The sequence below is a fragment of the Hevea brasiliensis genome, chromosome 9, assembly GCF_030052815.1.
Source record: "Hevea brasiliensis isolate MT/VB/25A 57/8 chromosome 9, ASM3005281v1, whole genome shotgun sequence".
Classification (NCBI taxonomy): Eukaryota; Viridiplantae; Streptophyta; class Magnoliopsida; order Malpighiales; family Euphorbiaceae; genus Hevea; species Hevea brasiliensis.
The window spans coordinates 3,621,610-3,638,799 of record NC_079501.1 but is presented as its reverse complement, the minus strand read 5'-3'; the positions used below and the strand labels follow the sequence as shown (position 1 = coordinate 3,638,799).

General features: G+C 31.8%; 1 protein-coding gene across 2 annotated transcripts; it reads right to left on the bottom strand.

The window, feature by feature from the left end:
* Window positions 1-11,410: 11,410 nt before the first annotated feature.
* Window positions 11,411-16,457, bottom strand: LOC110670437 (jasmonoyl--L-amino acid synthetase JAR4). 2 transcript variants are annotated; one of them, XM_058152472.1, is made up of 6 exons: window positions 16,398-16,457; window positions 16,217-16,275; window positions 14,825-15,139; window positions 14,624-14,725; window positions 13,648-14,441; window positions 11,411-12,040 (listed from the first exon to the last, which is right to left on the bottom strand). In XM_058152472.1, exons 3-6 carry the CDS (start codon window positions 15,124-15,126, stop codon window positions 11,502-11,504), a joined length of 1,737 nt encoding a protein of 578 aa, XP_058008455.1. In that variant the 5' UTR covers window positions 15,127-15,139; window positions 16,217-16,275; window positions 16,398-16,457; the 3' UTR covers window positions 11,411-11,501. The 2 variants fall into 2 exon arrangements, with proteins under 2 accessions (XP_058008455.1, XP_021688177.2); XM_021832485.2 differs by lacking the exons at window positions 16,217-16,275; window positions 16,398-16,457 and adding an exon at window positions 15,509-15,696.
* Window positions 16,458-17,190: the final 733 nt, after the last annotated feature.

The following is a 17,190-nucleotide window of genomic DNA, read 5'->3' as shown; positions in this document are numbered from 1 at the left end:
TCAATGGCCGACATCTAATTGTTGAGTTAGGTGCAGGCGAAGTCCATGAGATTAGATGGCTCTTTTGATGAATTATGAGAGGAGAGAAGACGAAAGGTGGAAGATAAAGGCTGATAATGACATTACATTTTCTTCTAAAAATAATAATAAATTAAAATTAATTTTGTAGTTATTAAAAAAATAAAATTATGGATTTAATGATAAAAATAAATAAAGTAGTTGAGCCCTTTTTTTTTCATATGGGGATGTATTCTCACCTTTCTTGAAAAATTCTGAAAAAAGTTTTTATATTAACGCATTATATAATTATATGAGTAATTTTTATAATTTATCTTTATATTAAAAAAATCAATCTACAAGATAATATATACAAATTTAATTTTAACACTTTCTGATAAATAATAAATTATCTTACTTTTCAAAAAATAAATCATTATAGTGGTATTATTATTTTTATAATAAGTCTAAATAATAGTTAAAACAATTAAATATTTTTTTTTAGGTTTGACAAAAAATAAAATAAAAAGATAAATTTAATTTTTCTAATTTGAAATTTTATTATAGAGATTTCTATAAAATAAAATTATACTTAAGACTTTTTTAATAATAAATTAAAATTAAATGATTAAAATAAAATATGAGGTTAAAAAAAATTATAAGATGATTTAGTCATAAAAAAAATTAAAAAATATATTATATGACTAATATGCGATTTAGTCATATAATTAAGAGTATAAAATGATTTAATGCCTCATTATTAAAATTATTTTAAAAAGTGGTAAAAATTAAAAAATAATGTAAAACTATATATGCTTATAATCAAAGATAAATAAAGTTATATATATAATTTTATTAAAATTATAAAATTCATCTAAAAATAAAAAAAATAAATGTATAAAATAAGTTATACAATTCAGCATGATGTGTTACTCTTATTCAATTCGATTTGGAGCCTAAAAATTATGCAGAGTCACACTTTATATAAGTACTCTAAAATCTAACAAATAGAAATTAATTCTCAACCTCTCATTTAAATAATCCTTAAGTGGTGACCATTATAAAAATAAATAAGTAATTAATATATATATATATAGCTTAGAAAATTAAACATAAATAGGATTAATAGTATATAATATGCTTAAAATTTAAATTCACAAGTCGTACAACCCATTGAGATCTATCAAGAATCAGCTTTTTTTTTTTTTTAACAGAATCAGCTAGTTTGAAAGAATCCCGCAGAAAGTACATAAGCATCAAATCGCAGAACATGGGATGTGAGAACAAAAATGGAAATTGATTTGATTTGGACTCACTCCTTGCCCTTGGTGTTTTTTTCTTTTAAATTTGTGCTTGTACTGCTTATTAACGCAGAATCAAGAAGAGAATTGATGAGTTTTTTTTATTGTGTAATTTATTCAGTTAGTTAGTTAATTTTAATTTTTTTTTTGCCTTTAGTCGCTTCGCTAACTATCTCCTGTATATGAAGAACAATATTGTTTCCTGATCAATACAAGTTTCATTTTTCACTTTCTCACAAAATTGATATGGTATTAGAACAATTTTCTCTCATTTCTCTCGAATTTTGCCCTCTTTAAGATTTCTTCAGTTTTCATTCTATTTCTTCAATGACTAATTAACCACTTCAAGTTGCAAATTAAGATTACTTGCATAATCCATCAAACCCCTATTTTCTTCATCCTAATGAGAATCCAGCACTTGTACTTGTATCATATGTTCTCACAAGAAAGAATTATCACTCTTGGGCTCAAGCCATGAAAATGGCGCTTCTTTCGAAGAATAAGATGAGATATATCGATGGCACATTACCCGCTCTTGCAACTACAGATATGATGTATTCAACCTGGGAAAGGTGTAATACAATGGTACTTTCATGAATCACAAGATCCCTATCGCCTTCTATTGCTCAGAGTATCATCTGGTTAAATAAAGCTTCTGATGTATGGAAAGATCTAAAAGAAAGATTTTCACGAGGAGATATTTTCAGAATTTTCGATCTGCAAGAAGAACTCTACGCCTTTAAACAAGGTGTTTTATCAGTTACTGAGTATTTCACTGAATTAAACACTCTTTGGAATAAATTGATTAATTTTAGGCCTTTTCCTATATGTTCATGCCCTAATCCATGTTCTTGTGGTGCAATTGATACTTTTGCGAATTATCGAAAAATTGATTATGTGATTCGGTTTCTTAAGGGTTTAAATGATAGATTTGTTGGTGTAAGATCCTTGATTATGCTCATGGATCCTTTGCCCTCTATGAACAGAGTCTTCTCATTAGTCGTTTAACAGGAGAGACAAATGGATGTAGGAGAAGTTGTTAATGCCAAAGTGTTTGTGAACACAAAATTGATGAATACTGGAAACAATTATCAGAAAGGGAACAATTATAACAGAGGTCAGAATATGCAGTTTAATAAGAATGTGATCGGAAAAGTATGTACTTATTGCGGTAAACAGAATCACACGGTGGATACATGCTATAGAAAACATGGATTTCCTCGTGGTTTTAAGTTCAGAAACTCTGGACCTTTTGGTAATCATGTAACACCCCTACATTCATAGTCCAATGTATTTTATTGTTCCGGTGACCAGTGTCGGTCCAGACAATTAGGAGGATTAGGACTATATTTAAGTCATTTAGAAAAGCTTGAATGAAAATTTATAGTGATTACCAGAAGGTAAATTACAAATAAGAAAAATAGAGCATAAAATGTTAAATGAACCGGGGGTCACAGCGATGGATGATCGGGAAGTGACTGCGCGGTCAGTTGTAACTCTAATTTTGTACGGGACATTGTGACACCGCAATCCTATAAATTATTGCGAAGTTAGTAGAAATAAGAAAATCACAGAAAAGAGTTGAGAATTAGGTCAAATAATTAAATCAGAGTTCTGAAAGAAATACAAAATTTTTGAAAAATCGGATCAGACTGGCAAGGGGCAAAATGGTCAATTCACCCTTAGAGGTGACTGTTAGCCTAAATGTCCATTAATATGTTGGAAATTAAATTTATGAAAATTAGATATAAATTGAAGAGGTTATGGAAGAAAAGAAAAGAAAAGAAAAGAAAAGAAAATAAATTTTCTAATTTCTAATTCTTTTATGATGTCACCATGACATAATAAAAAAAATTATAACTTAAATTATTGATTTTTGGGATAAATATTACACTAAAGACAAATAAATAAATTAAAAAAGCCATTTTTTTTGCCCATCTTCTTCTAGCCATGTGCCTCTCTCTCTTCTCTCCCATTTCTCTCTCATAAATCTCCATGAAAGCTCATTTTGAGCTCAAAGGAACCCTAAAATTAGCCATAATTTTCCCAACTCTCTTAATTAAATCTTATCTTTAAGTCTTGAAGAGAAGCTTGGAACAAGAAAGAAAAGGAAAGATTGAAAAAATTGAGAAGAGTTGAAAAGCTCCATAAGGTAAACTTCTCTTTCATCTTCATTAGTTATGTGATCTTAGAAATTGAATTGTTAGGAGGAAATTTAATTCAAAATAATGAAAGAAATTAATTGGTATGATGAGGGAGTAAATTCGACAGCCATGGGATTTGAGTGGAAATGATATGTTTTAGTTAATAGATTATGTATACAAGTTCAATAGAGGTAGTAGATGTGATTAGAATAATTTAATTTCATGTATTGTGCAATTTAGTGAAATTAAGATTCTTGAATCATTGAATTTTGGGGAAAAAATTAGGGATTTTGAGATTTGATGCAATTGGACCTAATTGAGGCTTAAAATGGTCAATTAGGGTCATTTGGAGTGTGATTGAATGCATAGATTGAATTGAAAAAGGTGAATGGATGCTGCCCCAATTGGGCAGTTTGACCTTGGTCAACTCAAGAGGGCATAACTGAAAATTGATTGCTCCAATTGGTGTGAGGCCAATTGAAGATGAAAATTAAGACCCAAAGCTACAATTTTGGTGAAGAAATCTTGCCCTAAAACTGAAAACAAATTGGTGAAAAGTTAGGTCAAATCCGGATTTAGGCACATTGCCTGTACAAAACTGACCATATGAATAGTACTTGTTCAAATGGTCATAACTTAGTCTAGGAAGGTCTAAATGACCTGAATTTTATATCAATGGAAATATTAGACATAGCACTACAATTTCATGAAGAACACAAACCCAAATTCTGACCATAACCCATTCGAAAAGTAAGCCGCAGTCAGGGCACAAAAGCTGCCGAACCAAATTCTGCCCAGAATTTCTGGGTTTGGAACCAATCCAGCCAGCTATATTAGAATTAATATAACTTGAGCTACAAAACTCCAAATGGAGTAATTCAAAAAGCAAATTAAAGATAAGACATTAAGAAACAACTTTGATGAAGGAAAGTTGGCCAAATTTCTACTGTAGACAGACCAATGGAATAGTACAAACAAGTGATCCAAAATTGAAATTTTGGGATTTAACCCTAATAAACTTTAAATTGAATTTGGCAATTAATGCCGACAAAAATATGACACAAAATGTGGTGTGTGGATGTAATTAGAATTAGCATATCTATTTAGTATGAAAAAGTCAATATTTTGACTTGAATAGTAAAATGAATAGTAACCCAATATACCAAACACAAAGAACTCCATTTTAAGCAAATTTAAAAATATAATCAAGTATGTATGAATTCAATTATTGGATTACTTATGAGGTATGATATTGAAATACTGTAAATTGTGTGTTTCAGTAGAAGAAGAGACCAAAAAGGATAAGGAAAAGTGAGTCAAGGCCTAGAGGCGACTCATACGAGGTTTGTGCACAATAAATTTTGATTTATTATTTTCTACTTGAAAACCTATTATGATGTGCATTGTGACAATTCTTATTAATTATAGTTTTGAGAAATGTTGTGTTGCCTACTTGTAAATTGAAATTCGAAATGAAAATTTGCTTAGTGTTTGGATGAAATGTTTGAATAACTTGATTTTGAATTGGTTTTGGATTCACACTTAACATGATAGTATCATTGTATTCCTCCTCCAATTATAGGGTTGAGATAGACTATTTTTCTTCCCTCTGGCTTGCCAGTTGAGGTTGAGATCGGATGAGTACTCATATAGCTAGCTAGCCACCTCCCTCATTGATTTCGATTAGTAGGGTTGAGATTGCTTTGTCGTGGTGTTCAACACGACGTTGATCTGAAATTTTGTATCATGACCTAAGTTGTGTATGGATTGGCAACACTGTAATTTATAAATTATTTTGACAAAATGGTATTATAAAAGTTGACTTCAATCTCATGAATTATGATTGTGAAATGGTTTAAATATGTGCTTATTGATGTATGTTTTGATATTCAACATCTTTAAATTTTTATTGTGCACCACTGAGTAAAAGTTACTCAGCGATGGCTTTTATTTACTGTCGCAGATAGGAGAAAGGATAAAGCAGCAGAGTGAGTTGCTTTGGTGTCAGGAGGACATTTTGAGAATTTTTGTCTGGGTATATTGTTTATACCCTTACAATCTATTTTGATGTAAATATTTTGTTCATATATATCTATTGTGTTAGTCGAGCAGTTGTATAGTAAATATTGTAATGATGCTATTATTGGTTTACTTTCCTTGTATTTAAGACTTTTGTATGTAAATGGGTTTAAAAGAAATAAAATTGATGTTATTTTAAAATGTGTTGAATTAAGAATGGATTGGATATTGAAAATGTATTGAGTTGGTGATGATTGAAATGAATTTGTGTTGAATTGAGGCTTGGTGAAGTTGTGGTTGAGAAAAATACTTTGGAAGTGTTTTATTTGCAGGATTTGAAGAACTGTTTTCTTAAAATATAGTTGACACTCTGCCGAAATTTTTATAAAATTTACGGAAAAAAATCGAATTAACCAAAATGTTCACTTATGACATAAACCCCACTTAAAGGCTTTTAATAATGTTTTAATATTACTTTTCAATTTAAAATGAATTGAATTTGTTTAAAATCCCTTGTAGTGTATTTAATGAGTTATCGGTAGGCCAAGTTCGATAATTCATTAAGTATACTACAGGATCATATTATGCCTTACGGAGGGGTAAGGTGTGACAAATCAGGTCTCTTCTGAAGAAGTTATAGATCCATCTGATAACACTGAGTCAATCCAAGTAGTGAATTCCTCTGATTCTCCAAGTATGCCTTTTACTCAAGAGCAGATACAACAATTATTGGCTTTGATGCAGAATCCAAATTTGACAGCTTAACCACATATAACCAATCAAATTAGTACTGGTAACACTCTTCCTTCCTCATCCCAAGGTCAAAGTCTCACAAATCGCAATTACAAGCAATTTAACAAATAAATAATTCAAAAACAGAACTTATTTAATAAATATCTAAAAGCCATAATATAATATACAAACAAGATGAGAAGATCTAGAGGCCAGCAACGAGGAAAGGCAAGGCTTTAACGGCGAGGACATGCAAGAAATACTTTAGCAAACGATCAACAGTGGCTAGAAGACACGGAGAATAGTTAATTTCAACGTGGACAAACACTTCAATGGCAGTCAATTTGAGGGATTGCCTTCGTTAACAAGAAGAGATGCAAGCAAACAACTGAATATTATGATTTGAGGATGGAGAAGAAACACAAGATGCAGAAGAAAGAAATGAGCAGAAAGGAATAAAGGAGCTAGGAATTTTTATTTGATGCGATGTTTTCGTGGATTGGATGAAGAAGAAGTGAGAATAAACAATTAAAAGATGAGGTTAGGTAGCAGATAAAGAAAATGAGACTTATATATAACCCTAATAACTAAAATAATTGTGTTTTAATAAGATTTTGGTTGAGTTCGGTTCAACAAAATTTTTCTCTTTAAAATCAAACATATTAAAATAATAAAAAAATTATAACTGAATCAAATCAAAATATATTAAAAACCGATTAAATTATCGAATTAAGACGATTCGATTTAATTTATTCGATTCAAATCAATAATACTCACCTCTAATTTTGGGTAATCGTAAACATAAAAGCAATATATATAATTTAGGTTACTATCAACTCAATAAATAAACACAAGACGAAAAGTGACGACAGAAGTTTCTTCTATTCCATCTCATCCCGTTTACGCTAATCAAGTAGTATTAGAATAATTTCGATCCACCAACAGCACGTCTTAGTTATTTATAATCAGTTGACTTGTCATTGTGGACGTTGAAATAATAATAAATTAAGCAAGTGACAGGTAGCAAACTTGTCAAGTACCATTAACAAATTTGTCAAAGCTCTTGCTCTGGATTTTTGTCTTCACATTTATTCGGCTATGTTTCGAAAAAATTGGCAAACCTGATATCAAATATGCACATACAGGGTGCTTACAATAAGATTAAATTTTGTAACAGATTAATGAGATCCAGAGCAGACATTCTTAAAGACAACTAAGAAAACAAAAATCATATATAGAATCTTTCAATATTACAAATGAAAAATCAAGATTTCCTTATTGCTCATCTACCGGTTTGAATCCTTAACAAATCGCAAACCAAAGCTATTATGGAAACCACAAAGTAGTACTCCAGCTTTCGCCTTCTCGGGCTTTTCCTTCAAGCTGTGTCCAATTCCATTCATTCTCCTCCTCCACAATCTTGCCTTTAAAAATTCACTCCAAGGGTTAACCATAGAAGAGCGACAATGGGTATGATCGGAGCCCAAGAAAAGAGCGGTGCCGGGGACTGGACAAATTTTCCTCGGTCTCGGCGGCGGCGACGTTCTTGATCCTCCAAGAGATGGCAGTATCATGAGATGGCGTTCAATATGATGGCAAAGTGACACCAACTCATATGAGTCGTACAAAGGGCTGCCTAAATCCCATATGGGTAACGCTTTCTCCTCTCCTTTCTCATTTTCTTGGGATTCTAACGTTTTCCTCATTTATTTGTTTTCTCAGGAAGACTGACAGATTAAACTTGCTTTGTGACAGTGCAGAGAGATCTTTATGAGTTATTAATAGGAATACTGGACACCGTTTTATCAGAATTATGGGGATAGGACTGTCCTTTTAGCTTCCTTGGAAGAAAACCAAATATTTGGCTAGTTTAGTTGAAGAAAATGACAGATCTGCTGATTTAAAAATTGGCTTTTAGTTTGCAACGAAAACCGATTATTATAAATGGTAATTGCTCAAAAAAAAAATATTATAAATGGTATCTCATTAGCTATTCAGTCTGTTGTATGTTTTTGGTGCATTCAACAAGGTATTCTTTTATCTCTATGTTAGAGTTGACGGAAGAATAGTGCAAACCCGCAACTTCTTTAGATGGATCAGCTGATGAAGATTTCTTGCCTGTAACAACTCCCATTAATCAAAATGCTAACCACAGAGCAGCTTCAAGTGTGTCTCTTCTTGAACATGATAATGGTTACACTACTTCCTCAACTCCATGGACTAAGTCTTCCAGAGGAGAAAGATGGCTGTACAGCAGCTTAAAGGATCTACAAGAGCTTAGACGACAAGAAAAACTATCATCTCAATGAGTATCTGAAACCCAATTAGAAGAAAGAATTGATTTATATGAATCAAGAAGCTTTAAATCAGTCTACAATTACTTGAGACTGATCCAAGTTTGGAAGACCTGATTGGTGAAGCAAACAACATGGTTAAATTTGTCAATTTAGCCGTTGCACTTGTCAATATGCGTGCTACTAGCTTAATTTATATGAATTACCACGTGATGATAGCACCATCAATAAATAAATAATAAGCAAGTTAGTTGATTTGTATTTGACTGTTCTAAGTCCTATACGTAACTTTAATATATAATAAAAATTTTATGGTAATTTTATTTTTAATAAAATAAATATTACTTAATAATTATTATAATTTAAATTTAAATTTAAATCACAATATAAATGAAAATAATATTAAATTAAATTTTATCACAGCTATATGGGAGCAGATCGATATGAGCCCTTGGTTCCTTGCTATTTTTATACAAATCTTTTCCAACATAATTTGCGAGGTTTAAATTAAATATTTTTTAAAAATTTAAATAAAATTGATATATTTATTATTGTAATTATATGTGTATTTAAATTTAGTATTTTATATAAATTTTATAATAAATATTTAATTTAAATATTCTCAAACGTCATCTAATTTCTTACTAGCTATTATTTAGATTTTACTAGTTTTTATTTGAGGTTTTATCCTTGGTAAAAAAAAAAAAAAAAAGAATTTTTATTTTCTATTGATCTGCAAAGCAGGTTTTTTTTTTCTTAATTTGAAAACAGGAAATCATGTAATCAAACCAAATTCATTTTTGGTGGGCTCAGACTTAGTCTAGTGACTAAGATATCGTTCATCTTAAATAATATCTCGAGTTCGAGTCTTCTCACAAAATATATCTATAACAAAAAAAAAAATTTATTTTTGAACTATTTTTTCTTTCGATTTTTTTTTTTCAGGTTCAATCCGCTTTGTCTGCCGATATACGACTGTTTTCTGCCCCATTCAGGCAGAAGACAGCTTTTCCCTCTAGTCAGAGAGTGGGTCTCTCTCTCTCCATATCCAGTCAGGAATTGTGAGTGAATAAAGTTTGTTTGTAATTTGCCATAGATCCGATGAGTATTGGAGGAGGGCTTCCATCGATCTATCTTCTTTAAATTGGATCTCATGCAGGTCCAACGGTTACATTGCTAAATTTCTTTCAACTTTTGGACATGGGAGGGGATTTAATGTTTATGGGATGTAAGTGTCTCAGGCGTCTATAATTGGTTTTGGCCTCTCATCAGTGTTACTAAACCCAGGGAAAAGATTAAGTGAATGAATTAGTGGTTTAATTAATAAGTTATTAAAAATTAATTAGATATAATATTTATTAATATAATAATAAAATAAAATAAATAAATTTTAATTATTTAAAAAAATTTTAATATTTATTAAATTATATTTAATAAATTTTAAATATAAAACATAAAAATTTCTATAAATATATAATTTTCTTTTTAATATTTATAAAATATTAAGTATATATTAAAAAAATAAATATATTAAAATAAAAAAATATATAATTATCCAACTAAATAAATTAATTTTAATTTTAAAAATCTTTTTTTATAATATCTTGAGTTTAATTTCCTATATTCACAAAAAAAATTCAACTACCAAATTAATTAAATCATATCAAATTATTATTTTTATCTAATTTAATTATAAATCTAAATTAATTTAAGAATCGACTCACGATTCACCGATTTACTACTTTAACCAACTGATTCGATCCAAGTCTAATGATTACGCCTCTCATAGCTGACCCTTAAGGCTTCTCTACCGTTTGGAGCTCTATCTCATCACCCTCTGCAAATTACAGGTCTGATATGCATGCCTTTTCGTCTATATGGCTCCTGCTCTCCCTTTTTTCTACGGCGTAGTTTTTCGACTGTGTTCTGAGTTGTTATTGGTTTTCAGGTTTCCTCGTTTGGCTTTAGATAACCTGCATGTCCACCAACTCCCCTCTATTTTGTGCTTAATCGGAATTTTGGTGACTTTTCGTGGCAGTTGAATGGCTTTACACCGGCGGCGCTGCTTTTTGGTCTTGTTCAACATTTGTCGGGCTTATGATTCAAGTGCTGCACTCGTTTAGCATAAGGCTCTTAATTGTTAGTTGGGGCCTTTTCTTTTCAAGATTTAGTTGACAAGGGTTTTAATTAGGTCTTTTAATATAATTGAGCCATGATACTTGTATCCAAAATGTTTATTAATAATATCTATCTTCCAATTGAGAAAAAAAAAAAAAACATTTATTGGTTGAAAAAAATCAAAGATAGAAAAGGCAAGACCTAGCTTTGAGCGATGGCAATTTCCAGCATATCACAATGGAAAGTCTTTAGATTCTAGAACGTCCAGTTGTGGATTAGTTTTCTGCAACTACAAAAAGTTTGTCGCTATCTTCTAGTCACCACTTAAAGTACTTGTAAAGTTATCATCACTCTATTTCCAGCGTCCTTCTTATCTTGAGGAGGATTAGTTTGGATGTTGCTTGGAATGGTAAAATCTATCTACGTCTTCTTGTCATTTCATGGAGTATGGGACCACGTGTGACCCGAATCGTCCAATTCCATTGAGTACATTTAAAGTGAAATCCTTTTGCTCCTCCTAGAAAGGAGAAGCTTACTTCTATTTTAAGAAATGGCTTCGTCAATATCACCCGATATTTTTTTTTTATCTTAAATTATGATAAATTAAATTTAAATAAATTTTTTTATTTAAAATATATTTTAAACCGCTATTAGTTTTTTTTTTTTTAACAGATAACTATTAATTAGTAATTCAGTGATCCAACCATTATGTCATATTAAAGGTTGAAATCTTAATAATCCCATCATTTTTGAGAGAATTTTCAAAATATATTAAACTGGCATTTGACAAGATGAGAGCATGCACTAAGCAGAATGGAAATATCATATATAATTCCCAAGCAGATTGAACTATTATAGAAGTAAATGATCAAACAACAGTTTTCACATATATTCACTTAAAAGGCATTACTGCGGTAGGTCTTGGCAACATTGCTGCTCAGGATTTGCAGCACCACATTATTTGCGGGGCCGATGCACCGTGGGGTTTTAAACTGGCTAACAGCAGCTCCTAATCCCAGATAATGATATAGAATCTTCTGGAAGGTTCCCCTGCGAACCACTCTGAGCTCAAGTGGTCCAATGGCATTGATCTTGCGTGAACTAATGTAACCTGCGTCGAGGAAAGATCGGTCCAAGCAATTGCAACACTCTTGCAAGACTTCCTCGGTTGGTTCCCCATTAATTTCCCAGAAGATCACATAGTGGCCGGGGTCTGTGGATAGGTCCACTATACTGCTGAAATCAACAAGTTCAAGTTTCTCTTCAGCTAACAATCTGGCTGCTTCTTCCACAGATAGCTGTAAGTCTTTCTCAGTGTTCTTGTCGATGTTTATAGTGAGTAGTAAGCTCCTCCTGTATACAAATTTAAGTTCTGGGGTTGAGTTATGGAATCCCATAACCTTCACGACATCTCCTAGTCTGTACCTGTACAAACCTGCAGGTTGAGGATAAAATTTAAGCAGATTAGTGGAATGATGCGAACATTTGGCTGCATGGATAATTTTCAATCAAATAATAGGGTAAAGGTATATGAGATTGCCAAACCTATCATATGCGCATAGAATGATATATGTTACTACGTCTAGCAACATGAGAAAATCGTTGAAGCAGACAAGGTTAAGGTCCAAAATAAAAATTACAAATTATGCGGAATCTAGGATTGAGTAGTCAATAGCTAAAATACAAGACTTATATATATATATATATATATATATATATATATATATATATATATATATATATATAAGTCTTGTATTTTAGCTATTGACTACTGAATCCTAGATTCTGCTTTCTCCTGTCTGTGTTATAGCATTAACATTTATTTCAAATCTATGACCAGAGGCCGTGTGGTCCTGTTCAAAGCTTCCCCGCACAACATCGATAACTCCAGACAAAAAACATCACCTAAGCATATACCTACTAGTTTGTACTATTTATTTATTAAAAAAAAAAAGAAAAACATTTAATTGGTGAGGCAATTGAAACCTTCCACTTAAAAATTTTGCAGATATGTTTCCTTTCACATGGCTTCGTCGATCTAAAACATTGGTACTACATTATAAAAAGATTTTCAACAAGTAAACCAATTACTTCAGAAAAAGGACAACTAGGAACAGCTTTTCCTAGAGAAAGACATTAAGAACTCAAAGACTAAGGTGAAAGCAAAAAATTATATAAAGGAATTTACAGGGAGAAGAAACCAAGGCCATACACGAAAAATATGATACAAGCGAAGATTAAAGAAGCAAAGCATCATGTATTATCTAATAAGCAACTTTTTGTCCACAATATAACTATTTGAACCTTTGATAACCCAAATTGAATTCAGCTCAAATTATATTGGGTAAAACAGGGGAACCAGCTGTTATATAACTGAAGGCTCAATGGGCTTCTTGATGAACAAAAAGAATGGAAATGGTAACATCTTCCCTTTCATAATCCTCTCACAAGACTAACTATATGCAATGCAGGTAAAATTAATTAAGCAGCAATAATTTGAAGATATAACTTTGAAACAATTCTGGATGTAGCACAAATGGATTTTCTTGCAAGAAGAAATTGTTTCCTACTGGCTGTGCAACAAATGGGGAACATTATACTAAAAGCACCTACAACTGGGGTCTTGGTAAGGTGTCAAATATTTAAATGTGTCTAGATAAAACACAGAGTTTGCTGAAAATAGAGAGAAAGTGATGCATGCATCTCCTACTAAAAAATAAAAGTCAAATATTTCTCATTGGTCATAGTGATAACAATAGAATACAACACAAATAATTGATAAACATGATAGAATGGAAAGCAGACATTTTGTTCAGGATATGTTTTCTTAGTCTCCTACACTCACATGGAGTGCAGACAGTTAGGCTCACAGATTCCATTAAATTGCCTTTATTAGAGACAAATCATCAAGGGATAAATGCATAGACAGATGATAAATGATCTGGATCATTGACTTCAAGAATACTTGAGGTCAGGAATTCATGATTCTAGTATCTAAGTTGCTCCAAGAAAGAATTTAAACCAAAAATGAAAACAGAATACCTGCAAAATTGGTGACAATGATCTCGTACTCTTCTCCAATCTTGACTTCAGTCAAACCCACTGGCTTAGGCTCTGTGTAGATATTCTCAACATTGTCCCCGAGAGGAATGAATTCAAAATATCCAATGTTAGGCAGCACAGCAAAAGTAGCCGACTCAGGAGACAGCTTTGGATTGACGTTTGCTCCAATCCACCCTTCTGTAGCACCATAATCAGCACTCAACAAAGGTATATCACCTGCGTAGTGCCTCAGCTTCTTCAAATAAGGCTCCATTGACCCAGTCATTATCCCATAGACATACTTCACATTAGGAAAAAGTTCAGGTATTAATCCATACCAATTACTCAATCCTGAGCATTTTTTATGGATTAGCTCAGCCAATTCAAAGTTTGGCTTAAGCACTTGTGACATTGCATTTCTTATGGAAGGGTCAGTGACCCGGCTACTGAGCATCCCATCACGTATATTATCACAAAGCTCTTCCCAGACTTGTTCAAAGGTTCGAAATGCAAGGACGATGCTATGGGCAAATGTAGAGAACACAAACTGAATTTCTTCACGGACGATTAACCCACATAAGAGATGGCAATACAATGATTGGTGGAAGTCAGAACCAAATATCACTTCATCAGGGCTGCAGCAATTGAACTTCATTGCCCGTACTGCATTTTTGTAGCATGAACTGCGAAAGAGATTTGTTGTGGCAGTCCCAGCAGCCAAACCCCCCTTTGTTCTGGACTGCTTGCCGCTAAAGTTGAACAGCAGGGCTTTCCCATCCACAGTAGGGAACTCTCTGCATCATATAAAACTTCCCACATCATCAGAGAAATAATCAACCAATAACTGCCCCCATTATATACTTTGCCAATGAGAATGAATGACAGATATCATCATAATAGTGAATGGCAAAAAATCCCACTAAAATTACAAAACGTAAAAAGGCTTTTCTAGTAAGATAATAATTCCTTTTATTACCTGTTTCTAAATGCAAAGGAAGTTCTATATATCTGCAAGGTGTTCTCCATCAGATCATCATTGAATGGTAGATATTTCGGCTTTCCCTGAGTAGTACCCGAACTGCAATAATCCAGGTTTGTCAGAACTAAAAACTTGGCTGACATAGATTGAGGAAAAGTTGTCCAAAACATGAAATTAACATACTGCGTAAGCTTATACCTCAGTGATATGGTCGTTATGGGCTTTCTGGTGAGAACAGAGGAAGAATCTCCATCTGCAATTCTTTGAATATAAGGTTCCAACTCCTTGTGAGTAACAATGGGAACATAATCTCTGAAACTCTCTGGATCAGTTAGTCCATTGAGACCCAGATTCTGCAAGTACTCTGCACAGCCATTCTCTTCCAGAATCTTCTTGAGGGTCTCTATCTGGACTCTCTCAGCATCTTTCGTAATTGCTTCAAATTCTTCTATCACTTTATCAATGTTAATTTTTTCCATCTTCTTTTCTAACATCTTCATTAAACTTCTTAAACTGCAGCAGAAACAAAAAAGAATTTGAGAGTCTACGTTATCTACAGAGTGAAAATGATTGAATTTGATGCAAAATTTGACTAATTAGGACCCATGAGAATATATGCTTGCCAGGAAATTGCCTAACAGCTCTGGCATATTCAGATAAGAAATAATTCCCAAAAGTTACCATTAAGGACCACATTCAGCAGCGGATAAAAGATTGACGGGAAGTAAATTCAATTAATTCAATCTTCAAATACAAATTATTTGTTAATCCAACGACCCAAAACCGCCGGTCAACAAAGAGCACGATTGTTTAACTACACAAAAATATTAAAAAAGGAAATAAAATCCATAATTCAGAAATCGATTACTTTCTTCCATTTACCTCAGTGCTCTCTGAAACCAAATGAAATGGAAATTGGCAATAAGCACTCGACAAGTGCTTTGCTGTGGTAATTTTTGCAAGGAAAAAACCCACGAACAAACCCACAGATTGACTTAAGATGAGCAGAAGAAAAGGATTAGCTAAATTGTGCAAGTGATGGAGTGAACTCAAAATCTGTAAAGCAACTTAATAAAGGAGGATCAGCGAACAGGAACCTTCAAAGCTTTGATCTTTGTTTGACGATAGTCAACGGTCAACTTTCGAGAAATTTCCAGGAAACAAAAAAAAAAAAAAAGGAAATAATTTGAAGCACAAATGAAGGGTAATAAATCAGGAAGAAAACGAGTACAATTCAAACTCACAAGCCGAGTTGAAGCTCAAAGTTAAAATTTCCTTCCTCCTTTTTTTTACCGCGTTAATAGTAAAACAAAAAGAAAACGCGAGAAAAATCAAAAAAAAAAAAAAATCAACAGGCAGAAATCAAATTTAAAAAAAAAAATACATCTGCATAAAGAACAACATGCAAAGGTCTCTATACGATCGAAAAAAGTTCGAGACAGAGACAGAAAAGCCATTACAGAGACCAAAATACGAAGAGAAAATTCATGCAAATCCAGACAAAGAAAAGAAAAAGTATACACCATATCCAGAAACCAAAAACAAAAACAGAATTGCATATTTTTAATAACAAAGCAGCAGAGACAATACCTGCAATCGAACTCTGAGCACAGCAGCAACTTTCAGAAAAAGGCAGAGAAAGAGTATTCGGCAAGTACAATGGTGAAGTAAAAGCTAGCGTTTCTAAGTAACGAATTTAAAGAAAGGAGAAGAACAGTAGGTTGAACAAAAGATGTTTTTTAGTTCACTGATTTATGCAACTTGCCCTACCATGTGCAAGGAGAAGCCAAATGTTAGAGAGAGTTTTTATATAGAAAAATTGTGTGGTTTACGGTAAGCCGGAGGATATTGGGAGATGAGCGGAAGATTCTTCCGGGGTTGAAATATATAGAGAGAGCTATAGGCGCAATCTCCACTGTTTGGCCTGTGCGTCCACTTTTGGCCATGCTATTTTTCCATAATGCCCATTTAGCCCAAAACTGCACCCATTGACAGTTTTGGCCTTATAAGTGTAGTTGTAAAAAGTTCTTGAACTTTATTTTTTAATTTATTTATTTTGATATTAGTTATTTTATAATAAAATTATTATCATTATTAAAAAAATGCTATGTTTTACATATTTTTTGGGATGATAGGCAATATTTTAAATTAAAAATAAATAAATTATAAAATATATTCGTCACATATATACTTTTATTCTCAAAAGAATAATTTCTCTTTAACTTAATGTGAAGAAAAATAAAGGAGGAAAGAAAATTAAAGAAATAAAAATAATTTTTTTATTTAAAAATATGAAAAAATTAAGAGGAATGAAAAATAATAATAAAAAATAATAAAATAGTGTTATTGTTCTTTTCCCTTCTCTCCATTGCAGAGATAAAATTGGTGAAAAATAAATAAAATTATTTTTTATTTTTATAATTATTTATTTTAATTTTAAATAAAAAATAAAATAAATATTTTATTATTTAAAAAACTATTTTCCTTCATTATTTTCCTTTCTGATATTCAAATAAGAAAAAGAAAATAACTTTTACATTATATTTATTTTCCTTCCTTTTTTT

Bases quoted from the DNA above. Each gene is read 5' to 3' on its own strand.
- LOC110670437 (XM_058152472.1), bottom strand. From the start codon at position 15,126: ATGAAGATGTTAGAAAAGAAGATGGAAAAAATTAACATTGATAAAGTG. The intron at 14,726-14,824 runs GTATAAGCTTAC...GGATTATTGCAG, and splicing joins ATAACGACCATATCACTGAG to TTCGGGTACTACTCAGGGAA. The intron at 14,442-14,623 runs GTAATAAAAGGA...TATATGATGCAG, and splicing joins TCCTTTGCATTTAGAAACAG to AGAGTTCCCTACTGTGGATG.